Raw genomic sequence first — 24,073 nt, forward strand, 5'->3', positions numbered from 1 at the left:
TCCGCAGAGCCCCTACGGTCGCGATTGTCTGGGATGCAGCTCTGCTCCCGCTCTGCACCTGGAGTGCCGTGCGAGCGCGCTGGGCCTGCGCTGCGCGGGGAGACCCGGGCGCCGCCCGCAGCCGCCCGGCGAGGAGCGCGGAGCAGCAGCTCGGGCCGGGCTCCGGCACCCGCCGCCTTCCCCGTGTGGGAGGCGAAGCGCCGCAGCAGGTGCCCCGCCCGGCGCGAACCGCGGCGGACACCCTCGGCCGGCCCCCCTGCGGGGCGTCGCGGCCCTTCCCTCCCTCAGCGAACAACCGCGGGCGGCGGCGGCTCCCGGGCGAAGGCAGCCGCAGTCCCCGGGCAGAGGCCGCCGCCGGCCGGCTCCTCCCCGCGCCGCGCCCCGCCGCTGCCGCCGCGCCCGCCCCGCCTGAGCCCAGCGCCACGGCCGCTCCAGCCATGCGGCTCTGGGTGCTCCTCAGCCTGTTGCTGCTGCAGGAGACGCTGCCACACGGTGAGCCGCGACCCCGCCGCCCTCCGCTCCGCCGCCCCGCCGGGTTCCCGCACTCTGCGAGCCTCCTCGGGCTCTCCTTGCCGCCGGGCCGCCTCCCTCGCCGGCCGCCCCTGCCCCGCGGCTCCCCCGCTAGGACAGCCCCCGGCGCAGGCCCGGGAGCCATCGCGGGGTGTGTGCGGGGCTCCCGTCCTGCCGGGCAGAGGCGGGGGGAAGGCGGGCTGCTGTCCTGGTCAGCGGCCGGCCAGCTGCCGCGGCTTTCCGCCGTGTGGTGTCGGTCCCCGACGCGGTTCTGGGGAGCGGCGTTTGGGCAACACCGGCTGCCCCCCGCCGCCTTTTCTCTGGAGGGTCGACGGTAAAGCCGGGGCCGAAATGCGGGTCCTCGCCGGAGGGGGTGGGGGGAGAAAAGAGGTGGTTGTGCCCAGTTGTGCGTCTGCAGAGCGGACGGAACTTTACTCGTAACTCAGTTTCAGGTTTTGCTGAAGTCTTGGTGGCGAAAGAGGCAAGGTTTTGACTGGGAAGGGACATTTGTAACCCGTCCTTGACCTGCATAGGCTTTAACTGGGTAAAAGGGAGGCTGTTTCCTGCTTGCAAAATGCGAGTAAACTTAGTAAAACTTATTCAGAAGAAACCAAAAAGCCCAATTCCTTTTTTTCTCAGGGAAGGCCTAGGGGAGCAGGGCTCACGCAGCCGGCGGCAGGGTTTGCAGGGAAGTTGGAGGCAGGCTCTGAGGCGCGGGGAAAGGCAAGGAGGCGCTTAACGCAAGTGGCCCGTGGGTCGTAAAGAAAAAATTCTTGTAAGAACATAAAAAAACCCCTTCATCCTGAGAGCTGTTAAGCACCGAAGGAAGTTGTCAGTGGAGGCAGTAGAGTCTCCAGCCTTTGGGACAGTCGGAGATCAACGGGAGAAAGCTCTGGGCAGCTGAGCGGGGGCGGGGGGCTCCCAGGAGCCCTGTCCAGCCCAGCTTTTCTGTTGACCCTGTGTGCAGGAGTTGTGCTCCCAACCAGCATTCTGCTGAAGGCCCGGTCTGTGGGTGTGCGCTGCCACATCAAGAAGAGTGTTTTCTATTTGAGAACATGACATGAGTTGTAATTTGGGCAAGAGATTCCCCAGGAGCATGTTTTTCTTAGTTTGTCTGGTTTATACTGAGGTTTGGGTGCTTCATGCAATGTCATCCAGAAGCTTAGCTAGGGGAGAAGGTAACCTGGCGTACTTAATGACAGTTCCTTTGTTTACAGCTTGTAAAAGTCCAAATGTAGACATTGTCATTCCAAAATAGCCTTCCTAATTTAGTTTATGTCCCTCCAGATTGTCCATATGAGTGTTGATGTGTCACTGTATTGTCCGTGCGAGTCTTCAGATGCTTAACTTTTCCTTTGAAGGACCACAAATATGTGGCCAACCTGTTTTGTTACGTTACTTGTGATCATGAAGACTCTTCCCTCTCATCTTAATCCTGGTGGTTAAGAATTACCCTTTATGGTAATCTCACACTTGATTGTTTTTTTTGTTTTTTTTTCAAGGAAGAATTCGTTAATATTATGAGAGTTGAAAGGTCGGTGATGCTGCCAAGATGTAGCAAGGGGCCTGCCTTGTGGAATCTGGCAGACAGTGGACATGATTCCTCTGGCCTTGTGGGAGACCTTGCTCATTCTCTGCTTCTGAAGTTCTCTAGGTGGACACTAGAAGAAGATCAGGGGCCTTCTTGAGTTATAACCTGTGGAGCTTTTAAGCCAGTGGAATGCAAATCTGGATATAGGTGATGTCTCAAGTCAAAACTGGATGCTTTTTAGGATTATGTGAGTAACGCTTATTTGGGGGCTGTTCTGTGTGTAACATCTGTGAGAACAAGAGGCAGACAAACATTATAGGGTAGGATGAGGCAAATACTATGAACCAGAAGCAAAAGTGCTCTGTGGTGTATTTCTGTGACATATTCATGCATAGTCTCCTACTTTGACTTGGTGAGTTAGTAGGGACCCTGAATGTACTGTTGGAAATTCAGAGGAAATGAGTACAGGGCGTCTTAGAACTGACATTATGAGCTGATCAGAGGTTGAAAGGAGGAAATTTCTCAATGACTGTATTTCCTCTAAGTCTTAATTTTATTACTTTATTAATAAGAAGTGCTGCTGCTGGATTGAAACAGTGAGGGCCCTGCACTCAGTAAATCTGCTGAGACGGTAAAGTATCCCAGACATGGCATATTAATGTACTTGTGTAAGTGGGCTAGTTGAGTTTATTCCCTTCCCTGGGAAAGTCTTGCAGTTTGGGTATGGAAACAGAGGAATCTGTGTGGTGGGTTCTGTTGCTCCTGGAGGGATTTGATTGTGTGTCCTCTTAAGTAATAGACTTCTGTACCAGTTAACGTAGTTATTGGGCATGCAGATACTTGATGCAGTGATAAGAGAAGGTGGGATTGTGAGGTACAGGGGTGGTGGCATCAGTAGATACCTGGACAGACACAAGAGTGTTGGGGAGGAGTGTGGTCACAGCTTGCTTGGAAATTCACCTCAGGGAGGTGCAGCAGTGAGGCAGGACTAGGTTTTCTGTGTAGGAAGATAAAAGGTCCTCTGACAGTGTTCCAGAAATGCCCCTGCTGTCACCTGCAGGGACATGCAAGGTCAGACAGACAAGAGTCTCACTGTGTAGCTGGGGGTGTGATATAGGAGGAAAGTGTTCAGACTTACTGAGAGCTACGGAAACATGGAACAGAGGGAGCTTGTGTGGAGAGGAAAAACTTCATCTAGAGAAAATCAAAACCAGGCTTTTGGCACTTGAACTTGAAAGCTTTCATAGGGGAGTCTTTAAGTTTCTTAAAGGCAGAGTGTCAGGTGTAGAAGAGCACACAGTTTGGAATGATGCTTTTCCTTGGGAGGAGGTTATAAAATCTGTGTGCCTTTGAACAAGTGTCGTGATTGGGGTGGGCAGAGCATAGTGGAAGTGGCAGAGTAGTTTGAACAAGTAGCCCTGTTTCAGTAGGATTTGAGTGAGGGGAAGAAAAGAGTGGCTGGACCAAGTCTCGTGTGCTTCTGCAGACAATTCTGGAAAGTACAAGGAGCTGGAACTGCTGTTTTGAAATGGGAATGCTCATCTAAAAGGCTTACCAGGCCTATCAGTGGGACCTTCTAATACTAGGGCACTAATTACACAGGAAAGGTGGAATAGCTCAACCCAAGGGAAAGGTGGCAGTATGTGTTGAAGAAAGCTTTAGTGTTAAATCTAATTGCTGGTGGGTTTTGTCAGTAAGTCATCCGGACTGAAATACCAGCCTTGTGTAGAACAACCTAGTAACTGACCACCCAGCATAATGGAGGGAATGATCACTCTGTTAAGGAAAATCAGAGGGGCAGCAAGGACTGGGTAGAAAAGCAAAAGGAAAAATTACCTACCCTCACACAGGCTGGATCAGACGTGTTGGGGTGTGACTCCAAGTGCTATTGTTTAGATGCCACAAATGATGACTTCTTAGAGCTGCTACTCGGAGAATCCCTGAGAAAAGCAGCAGTGCTTGACTTGATCTGGAGTAGTACTTGGGTAATTGGGTTCAGATGTTGCTTTAGAACAGCCAGACTGTAGTTTTAATATTCTTGCAGGAATAATAAAAGCCAAAGAAACGACTGATGCATTTAATTTTGGAAGGGGGAATTACATAAGATGAGGAGGCTCATTAACACACATATGGATTAAATATAAAAACCAGAATAAGGCAGACAAAAAGAGTTTGAGAAACAGCTTGCAAAAGGGGTAAAATCAGCCATAAATCCTTTTCTTCTTCTGATGTGCTGGGGTTGGGCAGGGAGAGATAGCCGCAAAATTTGTAAGGCTGGTAGAAATGGGGGATAAGAAAGAACACCTACAGAAAGTAAAGCTTAAATTAAAAAGTTATTTGTGTGCACCCATGTTCACTATGGAGGTGCTTAGGGAGGTTTTAATGGAAAATAGTGACATGAGAAGCGTATCAGAAACATTGAGTGCAGTATCCTACTGAGCACTGTAATAGCAGGCTCTGTCTGTATGAGGAAAATCATTAGACATCTCATTAATGTGCCAAAAGATTTGGCTTTAGAGAAAATCAACAACATGAACAGTGTTTAAGCATTGTGATTTGATGATACACACCTGAGACTTAAAAGAAAGTTGAATCTGAAATCACTGAAGTCTTAACTTGGGTGCATAGCCTATCATACAACTACTCCTTTCCAGGGAAATGGAAACGTGCCAGTATTTTAAGATTTTTTAGGGAGGTACAGGCACAAAGCCAGATCTCTGTATTCTGTAAATTGAACTCATGGATAAATAGTCATAAATTACAGAAGAGTCAGTACGGCTTTGTAGGGCTGCCCCCACCCGGAAATCAGAAGTGTGTTTTGTTTTGCAGATCTGCTGAAGTTCTCTGAAGGACTTTATAAGAATGTGGCCATGGATGAGTTGGTTGATATACTTAGGTTGCCAAAGGCTTTTGATAAGCCTGTTGTTAAAGACTCCATGGGAACCAAGGTGCTGTGAGACATGGGTAGACCTCATGGAGTAATAACTAAGAGTGGGAATTAACGTTCAGTTTTTACAGTATGGTCATGAATTTGTTTTTATTCAGTGAATTTCACAGGGATATTGTAAGGCAGGTGCTTTTCAGCATATTTCTAAATCTGCTAAAAGAAAAGAAAACTGTTAGTAAAGAGTTGCAGAAGGATCGCGCCGTTTAGAAAGACTGGGCATTGAAAATAGGAATTGAATTTTGTGTTGGTGGATGCGAAGTAACACAAATGATCTAAACTTCATATACACATTGATGGGTTTCTACTTAGAAATTTCTAACCGATAATTCCTACTTAAAGTGATCTTGGAGTGACACTTGTTCATTCTAGAGAAATTCAGCTCCTAATATTTCTTTCTTGAAAAGTAATGAGCTGTTTGGACAGGAAAGAAGACACCATTAATATGTGCAACTGTGACTGACCGTATATTGAACCTGGTGTACAGTCTGCTTTTGTCTTCTTCCCATTACCCAAATGTGATGTAACTGAACTGTTGTGAGATGCATATTCTTTACAAGGAGCAATAAGAGTAGGACGTGTCAGCCCAGAAAGGATATGTTTTAAGGACACTTAAATTCTGTAAAGTACAAGTGCTGCAGAGAAAGTTGTTGGAGAAACAATGGCTGTTTATTCACTTAATACAAAAACTATGAGGCATCTAATGTTTATGTATAATTTCTGTAGTTTTGAAAATTGACCAAACCAATTCATGAAGGAAAAATCCACCAAGGACAATAAAATGACAGAAACCGTGGTTCACAGCTCCCTTGAGCTAAAGGTTCTTGGGACACTAGTATCAGAGGGGCAGAGATGGTTGTCCTGTTCCCTGGTTGACATCTGACACTGGGTGGTGTCAGGGTGAAGGTACTGGCTAAGTAGACATTTGTCCTGACCCACTTTCTGTAAGGCTACAACTGTAGCTTTTCTAATGTGATGCAGGGAGAAAGTGCTCCTGCACCAACTGTTTGCCCCTATAATATATGCAGTGCGTCACTCGCTAGGATACCGTGCTCTGAGTAACTAGAAAAGCCCTACTTCATAGTCTTCTGTGGGAAGCAGCTGCCACCTCTCTGAAATTCTCCTTTGTTACCATCATTCCCTGAAGTCTTTCAATTTTGCATAGCCAGTGGCATCACAGGTGCTAAGAAAAATAGGAAGAAACATAAATATTTGTTTCAGTCTCCCTTCCAGAAACTATAAAATGTTACTCTTTATTTTAAACTATCATGATCTTTGGAAGGCATTTATATTTGATCTCTTTAGTTTGTGGTGCATTTTATGGTGGTGAGGCATCTTTGCGATCAACTTCACCACTGCTCATAATGTAGAACCGGGAAAAATGTTTGTCTGTGTGGCAAGGGAGGAATGTACCTTAGTAACTGGATGCGTGCCTCTCAAAAAACTTGTTACTTAAGAGTCCCAAAAGAGTTCAAAATTGCTGTCTTCCAGTTTATTTTTCAGTTGGTGTGAGACCAGAAGACAAATACTCCTGCACAGGCAGCCTTAGTCTGCATGCTGAGAACACAGAGTCACAGAATGGCTGAGGTTGGAAGACGCCTCTTGGGATCATCTAGTCCAACCCTATGCTCGAGCAGGGCCACCTAGAGCACGTTGCTTAGCATCAGTTGGGTTTTGATTATCCATCCATGATGGATAGATACTCCACAATCTCTCAGGGCAACCTGTGCCCGTGCTTGACCACCCTCACAGAAAAAGTGTTTTCTTATGTTCAGGTTGAATTTCCAGTTTTTTAAATTTGTTCTCACAAAGCTCTGTGCCATTTAAAAGAGATGTGATGTACATCAGCCTGGGCTTAGAGAAGTAGAAGGCTGAAGCAGCGCAAGGTGTTCAGCCAGGGTATGAGGAACGTCACGGGAGCCACCAGTGGCAGGAGTCTGGTAAGTGCCGCTGTTCATACTGCAGCCAGTACCAGTTTTTAATTCATGTTAACTCACTGTACAGCAGGGCTATTTTTAATTCCAGTGGGTGCTTGTTGATTGATTTGTACAATAAAATACTCCAGCATTTTCATGTGGAAAAGCCGTCTTCAATGTGAATTAAGTGTGAGGCACAGTTAATGGAGTTTTTGATGTTTGGGGACAACAGTTTTAGGCTCATCTCACAAAAGTTCTGTGCTTCCTGCTGTCGGGTAAAATGGGAATATCTTGCTATTTATTTTTTTTTTTAATTTAAGACACTTCACTTTTCCTTTCCATTTCCTTTGCTTTGTTTTTACAGGCAGCTGGGCATCCCTGTTGTCTCTAGCAGGTAATGAAATCTCTTACCATTTGCCTCTAAATAAGGTTCTGTTTTCATCTGGACATGTTACAGAGAAGTGATGAATTAAATACTACCTTTGAGTGACTTAAGTGCCATTTGTATTTTCACAGTACTTACCGTAAAAGAACTGCATCACTATCAATATTTTATAAATCATGAGGTTTCACACCTGCCAGTTTTTCTTCATGTGTCTCTTACAGTAACATGGTGTATGAAAGGGTTACGCGGAACTGATGGGTGTGTGACACCTGTATGAAGACGGAGAACTTGTGCAGCGTTGTGTACTAAATGGCAATGATGTGAGGTAGAAATGACAAAAGTAACTGGAGATAGAAATGCTGTTTCTTTCTCTTCCCATTTGTAAAATTCTCATGCCTTACATATTTGTCTGCTTATGTGAACTATAAGTATAGATTTTCCACGTGTTGTTGAAAGCTCTCTTTTCCGTTTTTCCCCAGGAAAATGGATCATGCCAGAGACTTCAAAAACTTACGGGAATTAACTCTTACTCATTTTTACGAACCCTTTATAGGAAGAACAAACTTCAGTTCCTCTCTGTGATAAGGAGGAAGTGGTTGGTTTTTTTCCCCAAAAAGACTATATAACCTTTTCCTAATTAGTAACATTATTTTCTTTTCTTTATTTTACTAGTTACTGGACAGCCTGCGAAGAGTAAGCATCCAAAAGAACCTGGGGAAAACAAAATTAAGCCTGTTAACAAAAAGGTAAAACCCAGAACCCCCAAAATGAAGGAGAGAGAACCTGCTGACTCCTCTTTGAAGTCCCAGTCCATACTGACACAGGTGATGGATAAAGGTCGTTTCCAGAAACTAGCTGCCACTTTAAGCCTGTCTGCAGGACAAAGCATAGAATTGCGATGTAAGGGGAGTAATGTTACTTGGAACTATCCTTCGTACTTGGACACCTTTAAAGACTCCAGACTCAGGTAAGGTATTTTGCAGTTTCAGGGGAAGAAAAAATCCCTTTTTTTTCCTACTGCTTTCAACACCATTGGTGTGTGTTTGTTTGTTTATATTTTTACAATTGAGATGTTCCAACTAGTGGTTTCTAATGTCAACAAAAAAGGATGAGCATCATCTACTTGTCACCAGTTACTGCCCTGTGATTTGCACTGTGGACTAGTCTTGTAGCATGTGAACTGGATTTCCTTCAGAAGAATGTAAAATAGAAGATGTGGTCTAGCAGGACACCAGTGTGCTCCAGCCACTAACAGGGAACCATATTAGAGCTAGTCCAAAGTAAAACCCTCAAAATGTGTGAGTGTGGTTGTCAGGTACTCACTACCAACTCTGTTGCTTTACAGAGACCTGCTTCTGGTGGGCTGTACTGGTTGTTAATGTACCTGCCACCTGAGGCACAAAGATTTGATTTCCTGAAGAAGCTCAAACCCACATCTCCCAACTAGCAGAAAAATACACCAGCCTCCATGCTAAGGAGCAAATAAGAGTAGTCTTTGTCAGTCCAAGTTACCTTTGTGTCCAAAAGAGAATTGTGAGGTTTGTGGTGTGGCAGAGTTTAACACTGAGGATAGTCACCTTGGGTTTAGGAAGGCTTTTTCTTTCATCTAGTGACATCTTAATGGAAACTGCATAAATAGTTATTAGAGCAGGAAGAGGAACTGAGGACACTGCCTTTCTCTGCCCCACCAGGTGAGTGTCCTGTTGCGCTAAGCATCTCCTTCCAAAACCTCATACATTTGTTTACTATCCTCAAAAACTGGGAAGGCACACAGTTAAATGTAGTAACTTCTGTATTTGAAAGAGGGGGGCATACAATGAGCTTAAGGCTGTCTTCCACAGGCCTTTTGTTTTTTTTGGCCATGAGTAGTGTTTATTTTCACTGGGTGTTTTGTGGAGATCAATGTCTATGAAAGACAAGTAGTGAGGAGACTGGAGCACTGTGAACGATGCCATAAGAAAGAGCTATAATGAGCTTTTCTTGAATTATTAGGTGAGAGGCACAGAGGTATGAGCAAAGGTATCAACTCCTATTGTCCTTTTGTTCCTAAATTAAATATAAGTATATATGGGCTCTCTAAATAACAGGTTATCTGAGTCTCTGTGATCTATTTCACTTATTTACGGGTATCAGGCTACGTTAAAATCACTCCCAGTTAATTAATTTTGCAGATACATTCTTCTCCTTCCCACCTCTCTTCTTAAAGAAGGGTGCTGAAGATTGGCAGTTACACACTGTGATCTCTAGCATATCCTTCTGAAATTTGCGAGTTGTTCCTTCTCGGAGTGTTTATTTGCTTGCCCCTTGACAGCTGAGGAGTTCAAGAGCTACACTGGCTGAATAAACCTCTGTAGCTAGGGCAAGGCTTCTGTCACAGTAAGTTGTGGCAGCAAGCCTCTTTCTGCAGAGGGTTTATCACAGCAACGTCTCTCAAAAGATCTTGTGGCCGATTTAAACTACTGCTTTTTCTTTGGCAAGAAATAGTGTTTTATCTGGATTTATTCCAGTAGGTGGCGTTTATCAGCTACCATACAGACCGTGCCTTCCAGCAAGCCAAAGCTGAAAGTGCAAAATGGGATCAGCAGGGAGCGCGTGCGTTTTTTGGCGGCGGTTGTCGTTTTCAAGTGTCTCTTACGTTTTGTGCATTTGCAGATAGGTTGTTGGCATGATTTTTGTCCTGTAGACCTCCAGGTCCTGTTATCTGAGTGTTAGCATCTGGCACTGAAGGAGGCAAGGCAAGTATTCACAGTTTGTGGAGAGGAATCTGAATGCTGTTTCATTCATTTGACTGTCTATTCCGGTCTTGCAAAATTAAGTACTTTTCTAGTGATGCACATGGGACAAAATACAAGAATTTAAGGTAGTTTAGGGAAAAAAAGATAGGCGTTTCCTAGTTGGGTAGTTTGGCATTTTGTGTTTTGGGATTCTCTTGCCTCAGCAATTTACCTGTTTGTTCTCACTCAAGTTCTCAGTATTTGTAGTATTTTAACCATAGAACAGAAGTTAATAACGTCACACAAAATAAATGCTATCAAACATTTTGGATGGGCGGATATAACTTGCCTAAGTATTTATTTTCTTTTAGAAGTATGTTAGGCTATGTTTAAGGCTCTGTATTGAAATATGATCAACTTTGCTTTAGAAATATTATTTTGTATTAAGTTGTTGAAGCAGTAAGGCTGAGTTAGACTGAATCAACTATTTTGAAGGAAGCAGAAGATCCTATAGTTAACTAGAGAAATGGAAAGCATAGATAAGTAGCATACTTCAGAGCCACCGAATAGTAAGATTTTATGGAGACCTTGACCACAGAATTCTGTGCAGTTAAGTTTTTGTCACATTTTTAGGATGACTTTGGTAATTATCTCAGGGGTTTTGCTGTAGTGCTAATAGATGCATATGAAACAAAGTTTGCTTTATAGGATGTGAACTATGAAATCTACATTCCATGGTTTTAGAAAGTTTTGACTGAATTTAACTGGAAATATCATAAAGATAGCATGTTATTGTGTTCTCAGTTGGTAGTGTCTGTAAGTGAACTGGCAGCAGAAAAGGTTGACAATGTAATGACCATCATTCAAGAGGAGCTTAGGTCTTCCTGGTGGCATAAAAAAGGCCAAGCACCAACTACAATAGGCAAATTTTAAAATTTTACAAGTATATTACAAATATATAAAAAGATATATTTTAAAACAAAATGCTGAATATAGGGCAAAGGGGGAGAAATCTGAAAACTTACTATCAAATAACCTACAGCAAAAGTTGTTTAATCATCTAGATAGGTACACGTCCAGTACCTTCTAACACTTTTTGAATGCCTAAAGACCAATTATAAGGTGATCCCTTCATTACCAATTAGTGAGGTGTGGGGTGAAACCTGAGCTAACCAGCTGGGTTGGGCTTTTTGACCATGCTGGTCTTGCTGGAGTTGGGGCACTGGTGCAGACCAGTGTTAGTGGCAGCAGCAGGGGGGGAGTGGTTGGGATCTGAGGAGGTAATGAAAAGTGAAGAAGGAGCTGGTTGCCAGGCCTGAAGGTAAGTGAGGAGGATGGGTAATGGTGGTGGAGGTCCCTGTAATTGCTGGGGACTAATGACTGCTGTTCTTTTACTCATTTGTTGTCCCTACAAGAGCAGATGCTCAGGCATCCAGTTCCTGTTTTTTCTTTATATAGTAGGAGGGTTGTACAAATTCGACTGGTCTGGTGGGAATTTAAACAACAAACAAGGTGTTTTACATCTCCTGGGAACTGCTAACATCCTCTAACTGCAGCTGCTAAGGGAGGAGGCTTTAAGGACCCTGGCATCTAAACAGAATTACAGTTACAGGAGGCAGAAGAGACCTTAAGGTTCAGGGTGCTGAGGACATGTGTAGCCTAGTTGGTCAGAGGTCCAGGGCAGGAGCTGATGCTGAAGATGCTCACTGCATTCCGCTTCATGTCTAGGAGAAGAGGGTGTTTTGGTTTGCAACTCGTTCAGTTTAGCATCCATGTAATGTATTTCCTATGGGTGGTTGCAAAAAGAAGTAGGGATAAAAGCCAGAAGTGTTGTCACCATGCCATGCTTGGCATGTTTTTAACTCGCCCCTATGGTAAGGAGAACACAGCAGCCTAGAGGACAAGAAGGAAGAGATTATAATTAAAAAAGCCATTTCTGTAGTATTAGTGGCTGTACCTTCTTTGAGTTTGTCTTTGTAGGTGTACTTTATGACCTGGTAAATAAAATATTTTCGCTTACTTATACTAGAGGGTCTCAGTTTTTAATAGGTCTGTAGCTGTTAATATATGTTAAACTTACCGTATGGGGGGAGGGAAAGATGCTGAGTGAAAGGAGGAGGAGGATTCTTTGGCTGTTTTTTGTTGAGCCAGAGGAGAAAGACTTTTTCCCCTGTCGTAACTGAAGTAAATAACAGTACGCACTGAACTGATTTACTCAGCTTTAGAGACTGCAGCGTGCAGTGCAACTCTGGGGAGAAGACTAGAATCATGCAAACTTGGCTCCCGAACTAAGGACACACACCGGTTTCCTTCAGGACTAGCTTATTATTTGTAATGTTCTCTTGCCTTGTGCAGCGTAAATACACCCTGCAGATAACCTTTTGTCTGAAAATTTTGTGTACTGCCTGAACTGGCCAAAAATCTTGGCAGCAGTAACGGTCAAAGGTAGCCTGTGCACCTCCAGAACAGAAGGGCTGGAATGCTGTTTTGTAAGACTGTGCATAACAAATTAATAACTGCAGGCTCGCCCAGAAACTGGATCTACAGTGTATGAGAAGGATCAAAACCTGAAAGGAATGAAAGGGAAACAAAGGCAGGCATGTCTTCCCTTTCTTATGCTTTACAGCAAAAAGCTGCTCTAGATGAAGGCAGCCTTAACTTCACACAGTTTCTGCTCTGTCTGACTTGGAGCACGGGTCTCTCACTTGCCGAAGACCGGCTGTATTTATCACAGAACATCATCTGATAAATAAACTCATGTAAAATGGAGCTGATCCAGTGGAAGAAACTGGAGCAAAGAGCCAGACATGCATCATATGCACATTTGTGAGTGTGAGGGTTGCATGGAGAGGAGCACTCACAAGTACTGTGGAAACTGTGTTGTAGAGGGCAAAATTAGACTGCTTTCAATGAATGCAGGCTGCTGCTGGGTTAGTAGGGTGTCGGTTGTGCTCATGTGTATAACTGAATTTCATTTTGTTCTGTATGCTCTGAAAGCTAAGGATTTTTTTCTTGTGTTAAACAGTAGGATGTTATGTTCCCCTCCTAGTGAGACTGTATTTGAGATAAGCTCTCTTTTGTTAGTATGAATGCAGCTGCTTGAGAGGAGTTTGCTAGATGCTTTTAAGTGATGCTATGTACACTGTCTTTTTGTCTTTCTATGTGTTGGGAGGGGTTTAAGCTTCTAAACTTGGCGTAGTTTTTCTGGCAAAGATCTTTTGAACTTTAAATATCTAAAGCTTACTAAGGAGAATGCCTGGAATATGATTTTGGAGTAGTTTTCTCGTTTCTTTAAACAGTCTCAAAATGTTTGTATATACAGTGTTTTTACTTTGTGATATGTAGAGTCCAGGAAAGTTTTGGCTTTTGAGTCAGATTTCCCAGCATCTAAAATACTAATGAAATAAAAAATTTTCTGGAAATATTGGTCAGCTGCAGGATTTACTATTTATAATTTACTTTATACGGCCTGTTTTGTCTGCTTAATATGGTCATGTCACAAGTTTCAACACTTCCACTCTCGGTTGCCAGGTTTTGTTAGTGCGTGTTTGTGGATGACTACTTCACTAGGCTATTTCCATTGATTATTGGATAGCATGTTCTCAGTTAAGCAGAACACACTGTACAACAATTAATTAACTGTGACCTTATTTTTCTATCTGTTGGGATTTTGAGCTATGGTTCAGTGTCTGCACTAGCAGTTGGAGGCAAAAATGTTCTGGCATAATGGTTTCTCTGTAATGTTGACATTTGGTACTGGATACTTGCAAAACATTTTATGCTGATATAATCATGTAGCCTATGAAACGTGAACTGTAAAACTAAATAATAATACAAACTAAGATATGTTTTATATTTCTCTTTTCTTCCTGTTGGGTATGATACACAGCAGAATCTCTTGCAGGAATAGGAATCTCTCAAAGCTTATCCGAAAACTGAAGATAATTTATAATGTAAGGTAGTGTATGTATTAAAAAATGAAAATGCTACTACTCCATAATTACATGATTCCAAAAAGTGGAATCAGATGAGGTCACGTAAGACAAGCACATTAGTGGGTCGTAAACATGATTTGCCTGGTTCCTTAGGCAGGCCTCAAAATGCCCTGTGGTGGATGAGTGTGCTAGTGGTGTCTGGTCTGAGGGCTTTAATGGAAGAGATAATTCTCAGCCCTGTTTACACTGTGTATTTGGTGTGTTTTCGATTTCTAAGGTCCTTGGCTGGAGACTAAACGTTGGGTTAAACGAACCGTTGCTTATGATTGCTGGTAGTAGTGTAAACTGCTAGCAGAACACCTAGGGAGTCAGAAGTGTTGAGAAGTGTATCTAGCTGGAACTAGTGGCCTCTCTGTTTAAGCAGATAGTCTGCCTGCAATGAAGATGTAAATTGAAGAATTTGGAGCATACAGTACAGTTAAGCATGTCTGTAGTTCTGCTGTTACACAGTGACACAGAGTTTTAGAGGATATTCCTCAAATTAGAGGAATTTCTTCAAAGTATGCTAATCCCAGCAATAAATGATTCAGTCAGGTATCTGCCTTGCAGAATAATTGCCACATTAATAAGAAGACATAGGAGAATAATAAATATTCAAAGAACCCACAGCTGAATAAGAGTATTGGAGCTGTTCAGACTTCATGCAAGCTGTGTATTTGTCCAGACCCCATCTGAAACGCTGAAAAGAAGTTTATCATCAAATGCCTAAAACTGGAAAAATCTCTCCTGACTTGGTTAGAGCAGAAATGACCTTGCAACTCAGTGTCTTGCAAAGGAAAGCGGGAAACCTATGTCTTCTGGATGTGCTATCATGTAAAGGCAGATGGTTGAAAATAACAGTTTTAAGGGTCAGAGTGGTGGAGTGCATCAGTACTGCCACATGGCCGTCCTGACAGGGTTCCCTGAAAAATGGTACTGTTGGACCATTGCTTTTGCAATCCATCAAAAGGCAACACAGCAGACTGCCAACTATAACACCATCTGTCTGCAAGAAAGAGCCAGGAAAACAAACCTTAAAATAGAAAAAGAACACGATAAGATTGTTGCTGCTCTCTTTCATAGATAGAACACAGATAGAACCTTTGACCCTTAGAAACATTGTCAGTGTTTACATATATAGCTACATATTTATAAATATTTGCACATTTACAAATGCCAGTCCACTGAGAGATGTATCTGGGAAATTCAGGGGGAGGAGTAAAAAAGAAAATCAAGTCTGAAATAATCACATGGGTGAATTTTGTGTAGTTATGTGATGACACTAGCAGTACGCAGGATCATGCTCTGAAATAGCAAAGAGGGATGAGGAACTCCAGCGAGAGGATGCCAGTGAGGTGGCTTAGGGCAGAAGAGCAGGCAGTGCGAAATGACTTACTTGCAGAACAAATCCAAGCTGATACAGAAGCTCTTTATGATGGTCTTCACAAGTGGAAACTTGGACCAGTATGTTTAAGATAAGAAAGCATTCACACTGAAAGCAGGCATAAATCATCAGACTCTTATTAATAAGTACCTGTTACTTATTACTTCCGAATTATCTTGAATCAGTGCTACAGTTAATGGTATCAAAAGAGGACTGAGATGCCTGCCGGTTGACCTGGAGAATGAAAATGTGGGATATACATGAACAAACTGAGACAAAACATAAATGAACATACTGTCTACAGCAGTCACAGTCTAGTTTCAAAATGGGGACTGAAAAGAATTCAAGAGTGAACTGCAGAAGGCAACAGCTTGCAAGCGCTCATGAGTAGTTGAAATAAGTGAAACTACTCATGTAAGCAAGTCTGTGCTGAAGCAAAAGGGGAAGTTGCAACATAGCTCCAAAAGAGAAAGGTGGGTCAGCTGCAGAGTGGGAATAAAAGAATCAAAAGTAGGGGTGAGCTGACAGAAATATAAGAGGAAATACATCTGTCTCTGTGCTTTTTGTTTTATTTCTCCCCAGTATAAAGCAGCTTGACAGGTATGGTCAGCTGATCCTTGCAAACTCCACTGCAGCAGACACAGGTGAATATAGCTGCTGGCTTCAGCTGTGCAATGGTAACAAATGCAGGAAGGATGAGACTAAAACAGGTTCAACGTACATCTTTTTCACAGGTAATTAACTCGCTGGGGGATTAGTAATGGAAAAGTATTCGCTAGTAAGACAGCAATAAAGCTACATCAGCAATTTTACTGTCAAGACTTTTCTTCCATGATTTTCATCTTTTTTAATGGATGTTACGGAAGACAGTGCTGGTGAGCACAAAATTACTTGCTCAGTGTAATTTATGAGTCCATTTTTCCTATGGATTTGTGTATTCAAAATATTGCATAATGCAAGAGAAAGCAAATACCTTTGAAAATACTAACGTGTTCTGAGGATCTTAAACATTTTTTTATTAGTTTTGTAGAATTTTTGAAAATGTCTGCATAAGAAAAATAAATCTGTGCAGAAGATTCATTTTGTCATGGCATTCAGATGACCACATGGATCTCCCCCCTGCCCCTCCACCAGTTACCTGCACTGACTTAAAAATCTTGACCTCACTGATCTTGGTAAAGCCACAGTTTCTCCCAGGAGTCTATATAGCATGTTGGGGCAACACACTGTTGTCCCACAGAGCTTGAAGTTGACTGTAGGCCCAACACTGCATGGACAGGACCATAGTAGGTAACTGTGCACAGTTTACTGCTGCTTGGTACAACAGAGCTGAAATCACATGGTTATTTTGTTCTTCTCCTGGAAAATATTCTGAATGGTAAAATGACCTTTGCTGCCTTATTAGAGCTAAACCATTCTTGGCTAGCAGATATTTTAGTACAAAATGCTAAGATAGGATTGTTTACAATACGTTTTGGAGCTAAAATAGACTATGAGACTGTGCAGAAGCCATTTATCAGAAGTGCTTAACGTTCTGAAAATACATTCCTTTAGAAAGGCTGGAATAAACTTTTCAGTCAAGTTATTATGTAAATGCTTGTGCTAGAAAGAAGAATTTCAGCTTTATATTTCTAAGCAGCATGCCAAATACGGAAATACTCTTTAATTGTCATTCTAAAAGCATTAAATATTTCAGCTACTTAGAGCAGTACATCAAACATTTGCCTAAAATCATATGTATGAAAAGGCTGTAGCTCCAAAGAATATCTCTTTCTAGCAGTGCTTTTTGTACCAGTGGTGGTAGATTTTTTTTTTTTATGTGTTACTCTTTGAAAGTGGGAGAGTGAACAGAATTAGATCTAGATGAGTTCCAAAGATTTTCTTAAGATTACAAAAATCTGATTACAGTGAAGAATACTTTGTTTTTCTTTTTGATTTAATGTTTTTAATGCAAGCTATATAAATATGTACTGACAGGCTAGAAAAGTTGATTTGATTTTTTTTTCCTTTTGTGTATGTGTATTTAAAGCAAAAAGCTTTGGGTTAATTTTTAATGAGCAATATTTTCTCTTGTCATAATGTACTTTCTCTTCTTTCTGTTAAGCCAAAATGTAAATATTATTCTGACTTGTCATTTCTTCTGCACAGATAAAGAGGAACTTTTTGTACCTACTCCCAGTTATTTTGAAATTGTTTACCTGAACCCAGATAGGCCTGCAGTCATCCCATGCCGCGTTACTACTCCTTCAGCAAAAGTAACTCTACACAGGGAGTTTCCAGCAGAAGAAATTGAAACAGATGGAACCGATATTATTTATGATGTGAAGAAGGGTTTTGTCTACCAGCACCCTACTTCTGATCATAAAGGTATAGTCTACTGCAAAGCAGAGTCACAGGGAGCACCTCAGATTTCCATCAAGTATCACCTACTGTATGTGGAAGGTAAAGTGCAGGTTTTTATATGCTTACACTGACTTGTGTCTTCTGCTGGCATTGATTAGAAAACAAATTAAAAAAAAATAAAATAAGTAATGTAATCACAGAGTTTTAAAATCTTGATCTAAAGCATATGTGATAAAACTTCGTAGGTTTAAATTCCATCAGTTTCCATGTGTAGAGGTGAGAGTTGCAAGTGTATATCATTTAGGTGTTGGATTAAGCAGAGGCAAAAATTTACTCTTACAATTGTATTTAACTTTAGAAACTAATTTTCTGCTTCCAAACACTGTCTTTCTGTCAGTTCCCAAGGGCCCACCCTCAACCACAATTGCAGCATCATCCAATAGAGCAGAAGTCAGTGACAGCGTTCATGTGGTCTGCACCGTTCTTGGGGAGCCAGATGTAGATGTGAACTTCAGGTGGCAGTACCCACGGCAAGAGGTGAGAAATGTATGCTGTGGCTGAAATGGTTTGTCCTTCATAAAGCCAATGCTTTGAATGCCAGTCAGTGTCTAGATTTGGAGTAAAGATTCTTTCAGACTCTGGTGTCTGCTTCTTGCTAGCTTAGGCATGCTGGCAGGAGGAGGCAGCACATCCCTTTTGAACTTCAGCTCATCTTTCCCTAAGAGCTAGAAGTAGCACGGGAATGAAGCTGGAGAACTCTACCCATGTTAGCAAAAATCAGGCTCAGCAAAGGTCACTCCTTGTGTTTCCATTCCAGAGGCACTTGGCCTCTGGCAGTGTTTACAAAGAAAAGCCTCAGAAAGGCCAGCCAGCATCAGGAGGCTATTCAAGGTAAGCCACAAAGTCTCACTGGTACCTCTGCATTTGATATCCCTTTCATTTCCATGGCTTGGGCACATGATTCATCACAGCACAGAATTCTTTAAGCTTAATTGTTGCCCGTAACCAGAGCACAGAAATCAGCTTCTGCCCAGCCTCATCAGAAAGAATCCACTGGAAACATCCAGTGAATCTTAGAACGTTGTTGGTCCTATTTTCTTGCACAAAGTAAGGTGTATCTGGCTAGCAACACTGATGGTCCCCTCTCTTCTCCCTCTACCCACCCTGACCAGTTACTGTAGGACCTATTCCTTAACCAGCCTCATCTCTACTGCTGTTCATCCTAAGCAGGATGGGAGCAAAGGACTGCTGGAAAGTGGAACCCTTCACCACAGGAAAGGGATCCTGGGGGATTGCATTGTATTCCATTTGCCAGCCCTCCTAGTACTGGGTTGTCAAAGGATGATGCTAATAAGTACCTTGCTAATAAAGTACTTGATCAGCACTGGTCCCCTTGAGCCAGCATAGAATTAAGTAATTTAACAGCAGAGGTAACGTTTAAGTGAGTGATTGGAGTTCATTGCTTACTAAGCTTGAGAAAATTCAAATCTAAAGCCCCAGAAGTTTGCTGTAGCCACTAAGGTAGAGACTGTAGCACTCTACTGTCATGCAGGGGTGGCATGCCTTTTCAGGGGTAAAAATAGTGAGAGAGCAAGTGAGCACAAAAGGGATTTCAGTTGCTTGTGAGGGCACTGGGCATGTAGAACCAGGTCCTTACTTAGATGTTCATTCTTTCACTTCCCCCTCTCTTCTCCACCTTTTTTTTTTTCCTTTCCTCCTTGCTGGTTGTCCTGAGTTTTCCTGCTGAGACTATTGAAGTCTGAGCATTTGTGAGCGATTACTGAGTTCCTCTCCCTGCCCTGTCCTGGCTGTTAAAGGAGGGCAGCCTCAATTGCATTTGGTGGGGGGTTTGGTACTGATAGCACGAATTAGGTGAAGAGTAACTACGGGATGGAGTACTGGAAGAGTTCAGCAGAATTCCTGTTTCTGGTGTCCATTTGAGTTTGAGAAAGAAAGGGTCAGATGTCTAAATGAGCAGAGAAACCTGCAGCTGTTGGTGAAATTAAAAGTAAAATGCTAGGGAAAACTGAAGTGCCTCCAAGTTCAAGGAGCTGCAGTGCAGTAGGTTTTTAGAGTTAAATGCCCAATGTCTTCCTCTGAATTTAGCTCTGAGCATTACTTTGGGTGGGATGCATCAACAAATGGCAGTTTGTTCTCTGTCCTTCAAGTTGGAGCTTTAACTCTTGACAGTCTTACAAAGATTCACTCTCTTGGGTGGGGAAAAGAAGAAATGCCCCTGCTGATCACATTAGCTTTGTTGATTGATACGGTTTTCTGGTGGTTTTGTGTGTGTGTGTGTGAGAGATCTTTTGTTGTATTTTTTTAGCTTCCCTTGATATCTGTGTATGGGGCTGTAGTAACTGGCTATACAAACCCCAATTTTATGTCTTTTGTAACTAACTAAGAGCAAAAAATTGAAGGAATTAAATTCTAGACTCAGCCTGGCCTTCCAAAACTCTGTATCTTGCTAATGTCCACCCCTTGCTACTTTTAGATGTTTCACAGCTGAATGGCTGCCCAAACCTGGTTGCTGGCTTTTCTTGGCCCAGTTGTTTCCAGTGGTCTTACAGCACTTGATGCTGACAGGTGTGCTACAGTTATGCCTCTCTGGCACCAACTGAATATAAACAACAAAACACATGCAAATTGAATCCCTTGTTTGCTGTGGATACTGTGGCTGCAGTGCAGGGCACATGCACTATCAGCAGAGGCCTACACCCTCTCACTGCACCCATCTGTTGGGGGGTTGAGAAAGACTTTGGCCTCCGGCCTGCATCTGCCCTGGAAAGGGCTGATGTGCTTATCCACTGGAGTAAATAGTCTCAGCTCCAGCTGTGCCCAGGGATAGGGAGGGAAGAGTTGTGTTCGTGTTTCTGCCCCAGAAAAATGATGTAAGTAAACATCAGAGTAGGAGCACTGTATGCTTGTTGAAGACTTAAGGAAGTACATACTGCAGAGGAAAAGGTCGAGGTGGAAGGAGAGAGGACCATCATGATGCTGTCAGATACACCTTTTGTGCAAGAAAAAAGACTGACAAAGTTCTAAGATTCACTGGATGTTTCCATTCGTTGCTGCTGCTTTCAGTGCAGGTAGCTCAGTGATAGTTTTTGCTTACCGCCACCACCCCACCCAGCACCTGGGCTGTCACCTACCACTTGATCCCTGAGCAGAAGCAGCACTTCAGTCCCTGCTTGCTCCTAGATACATTGCATTGGAGAGACCCTCATCTCATCTCTGTAGTTACTAACCTTTCCCTCATTTTTTCACTCAGTTGTGGTTGTTTTTTTTTTCCCTTGCCACTCCCTGGCAATTGCATCTGCTCATTCACCTGCTGTGAATGCATACTGATGCACTACTCCTTAATATGATTCTCTGAAACTACCTTCAAAGCAGAAGGCAGTTAGTTTGAGGAAAACTGGGCTAGCAGGAGCCCAATCAGGCAAACAGCATCTGCCCCACATGGCCTTTACTTTCACTTTCCGTAGGGTCAGGTAAGTTCACTTGCTATATTTAAGAACTAACTAAAGGTGGGCAGTAGTACTTGATTTTCAGGCTGGCAACAGGAGGTAGTGCTCTGCTAGGCAGAGCTCTGCTAAATGGCTCGATTCCTTCAAAAAGGCTAAGGATTTCTGGGTGAGATTACCAGCTTTTCAGAAAAGTTCTTGCTAGCTGTAAATGCCTGCCAGTGCCTGCCAGTTCCTAGGTATTCCCCGATTGCACTTATCCCTAAGCTTCAAGAAGACTGGCAGCTTCTTCTGTACTGGTCATTTTGCAAGTGCAGAATTATAGCTTTGGCTCTAGGTAAGTGTTTCATTTACTTAACCTTTTGCTACTATTAGCTTAAGCCTTGTAGCATCCATATTGGTAAATGGCTAATCCATCCGTTTCATGAAGCAAGAGGAGATGGTTTCTTTGCAAGCAGGAACCTCTCTTTGTCTTACCAGTTTTAGCCAGGTTATTGGTATAGCACACGCCAACATGATTAAAGCTGCTGACTAGCATGATGGATCTTGGAAGGAAAGAGACTGCCTTAGGCTGTTTTGGGCCAGTTTCTCTTATCCAGTCTTTCGCAAACTTCTGAGGTGCCAGGGAGTGTGACCTGGTAAACAGTCCATCAGACTTCTCTTACAGAAGAGAGAAAGAAAAAAGCCAGTTACAACAACAACAACAAAATCTAAAAAGCATCTTTCGAAGCATCCTTGTTTGTATTTTTGGCTTTGAAGTTACATTTTGGAAAGCATAATGGTTTTGGATTAATTTAGAAGCATTTCTGAATTGTTAGCGTTTGCTTGAATGTTACCTAATGCAGTGTTCTGAAATTAGAGGAGGAGGAATTAGTCTTGCAACACACGATTTAAAGCTGTTCTCTGTGCCAGAAGAGCACTAGGTAAAGCTTGGTGATCTAACTCATGCCGCTGCTGCCTTCCTTTTCGAGACATGCTCAGAGTCTGAAAATAATGCTCACAGGTCTGTCCCGGCATCTCCCCCGAGATACCTCATCTGTTTGATGAAGTACCTAGATGCAACCTTAGTAAGGGGACCACAGTTACAACCGCGTTCATTCATGTACTCCAAGCAGAGCTTTGGCAGCCCATCACTAATCTGAAGATATGCGGTACCTGTAGTTAGAGCGGAAGAGCCATTGTATTACCCTTATTGGGCACAATTTATTGGTACATCAATATTTAATGCAGGAATGTTGCTACAACTGCCAGAGACACCTTCCGTTTCCTCACTCAAGGCTGACTTTTGGACAAGTACAAGGCTTGTACTATCTGACCTCTTGGTTCAGAGTTTGATAGGGTAGTGTCACTAAATACATGTTGCAGAATCACTTATCTTCTTACGTGCCTGGGTTTTTTTTCTTTTAAACAGTCTGAGAGGCCTGTGATTATCCAAAACTTCTGGAGACTGATAAACAGAGGAACTGGACATACCACAAGAATCTCAAAGAGTGTTCTTGTTGTTGAGGATTTTGAAGCTGGAGATGCTGGAAACTACATTTGTATAGCTCAGAACCTACAAGGAGAAACAACAGTAGCTACTCAAGTGGAACTAAATTGATAGGAAAGGTTTGTGGACATAGAATGAACGGTATGTTGTTTGACATTATAGCCATTTATTTTCTTTATTAATGTTTAACTGTAGCTTGCTTTATCACTGTCTCTCTTCATATGTCAACGCATTCCCTATTCACTAGCTGGACAGGCCAGAATGGAGGTCCCTATGCCCAGCAGTAGTCAGTGCAGTTAATAAAACTACTATGAAGTATTAAAGTTTAAGCCTGAACATGCACTTAGTATCTTTAGGAATAGGTGCTCTTGGGCTTTCCTTTGCATACAATCTCTTTTCCTCAGACTCTACTCTTTCATAAGGTTAACCTGCGGTATGGTTTTGCTTTTTGTGTGAGAACTGAGAAGATACTCAATATCCCTCAAAATTCACCAAGCAGGTGTATCTGTTCTGGTGCTGTGCAATTTTAAAGTTGCTGTTTAAAACAGCAGCAAAACAACAACAAAAAAACCACAAAATAACCTTGTTCCAGAATTACCCAATAGCAAATGTTTATTTATGCAAGAATAATTAAATTTCTGAACATTATGAAAATATAAACATGTATGTGCATATATGTATATGTGTCTGTGTTCATTTCATATGTAGAAAGACACAAAATCCTCACTCCTAGGGAAAAGTAATACTAAATATATATTTAGGTGCTAGAGGATACCTCTAGAAACTTGTAAGTAGTTCCATACGTTGGATTTCCCTTCTGTTACATTCTTAGAACCTTATAATGTGTAGCTTACTTAGAATTCACTTCTCAATAGATGCATGGTGTTACGTTTACTAAAGTATGTAGCAAATTGATTGCTAAAGGTAAAACTTGCATTTATTTATATAGTGTCATGTACAGGAACACCCCCCCCCCCCCCAATTGTAACATTAGAATAACGTTCAACTATACAGCAGAATCTCTTCTTGGGTTAATAAGAAGTTCAACTGGATTGTACTAATTTACTTGGGAGAAAAGGAAAGATGTTTCATTTACACAGAACTATGTCTGGATAAATAAGCAACTGCTGCTCTCACGCTGAGTTTAGTTACCAGTACAAGGACAGAGACTTACAGAGAAAAAGTAAGAACGTGGTGACAATGTTGTTGGATGTTTCTGCAATGTTTTTTTCTTCCTAGCCTCAAGCTCAGAATCCATGTAAGCTAGAGCTTCCAATACAAATCCACTCAGTACTGTAATTGTGTTACACACACAAGAAAGTCCTAATGCAAGCCATTTTATTTCCAAGGCATGTGAAAACCAGCGTATTCTGAGTATACAAGGAACGAGACCAGGAACTGGTCCCTTCCTTGCACACT

General features: G+C 42.5%; 1 protein-coding gene across 3 annotated transcripts; it reads left to right on the forward strand.

Annotated features, from left to right (window-relative positions):
* Positions 1-304: 304 nt before the first annotated feature.
* PDGFRL (platelet derived growth factor receptor like) lies at positions 305-23,326 on the forward strand. Of its 3 annotated transcripts, XM_055794289.1 has the most exons (8): positions 423-492; positions 6,816-6,925; positions 7,266-7,295; positions 7,959-8,253; positions 15,941-16,092; positions 17,507-17,800; positions 18,099-18,238; positions 22,577-23,326. In XM_055794289.1, the coding sequence occupies exons 4-8, from the start codon at positions 8,054-8,056 to the stop codon at positions 22,763-22,765; spliced, it is 975 nt and encodes a 324-aa protein (XP_055650264.1). In that variant the 5' UTR covers positions 423-492; positions 6,816-6,925; positions 7,266-7,295; positions 7,959-8,053; the 3' UTR covers positions 22,766-23,326. The 3 variants fall into 3 exon arrangements, with proteins under 3 accessions (XP_055650262.1, XP_055650263.1, XP_055650264.1); XM_055794287.1 differs by lacking the exon at positions 6,816-6,925 and having other exon boundaries at positions 305-492; XM_055794288.1 differs by lacking the exons at positions 6,816-6,925; positions 7,266-7,295 and having other exon boundaries at positions 309-492.
* Positions 23,327-24,073: the final 747 nt, after the last annotated feature.

This window comes from Falco peregrinus, chromosome 2, assembly GCF_023634155.1.
Source record: "Falco peregrinus isolate bFalPer1 chromosome 2, bFalPer1.pri, whole genome shotgun sequence".
In the NCBI taxonomy this organism is placed as follows: Eukaryota; Metazoa; Chordata; class Aves; order Falconiformes; family Falconidae; genus Falco; species Falco peregrinus.

Coding starts and splice junctions, on each gene's coding strand:
- PDGFRL (XM_055794287.1), top strand. CDS start 438: ATGCGGCTCTGGGTGCTCCTCAGCCTGTTGCTGCTGCAGGAGACGCTG. Junction 16,093..17,506: donor AACGTACATCTTTTTCACAG/GTAATTAACTCG, acceptor TCTTCTGCACAG/ATAAAGAGGAACTTTTTGTA. Junction 18,239..22,576: donor GGCAGTACCCACGGCAAGAG/GTGAGAAATGTA, acceptor TCTTTTAAACAG/TCTGAGAGGCCTGTGATTAT.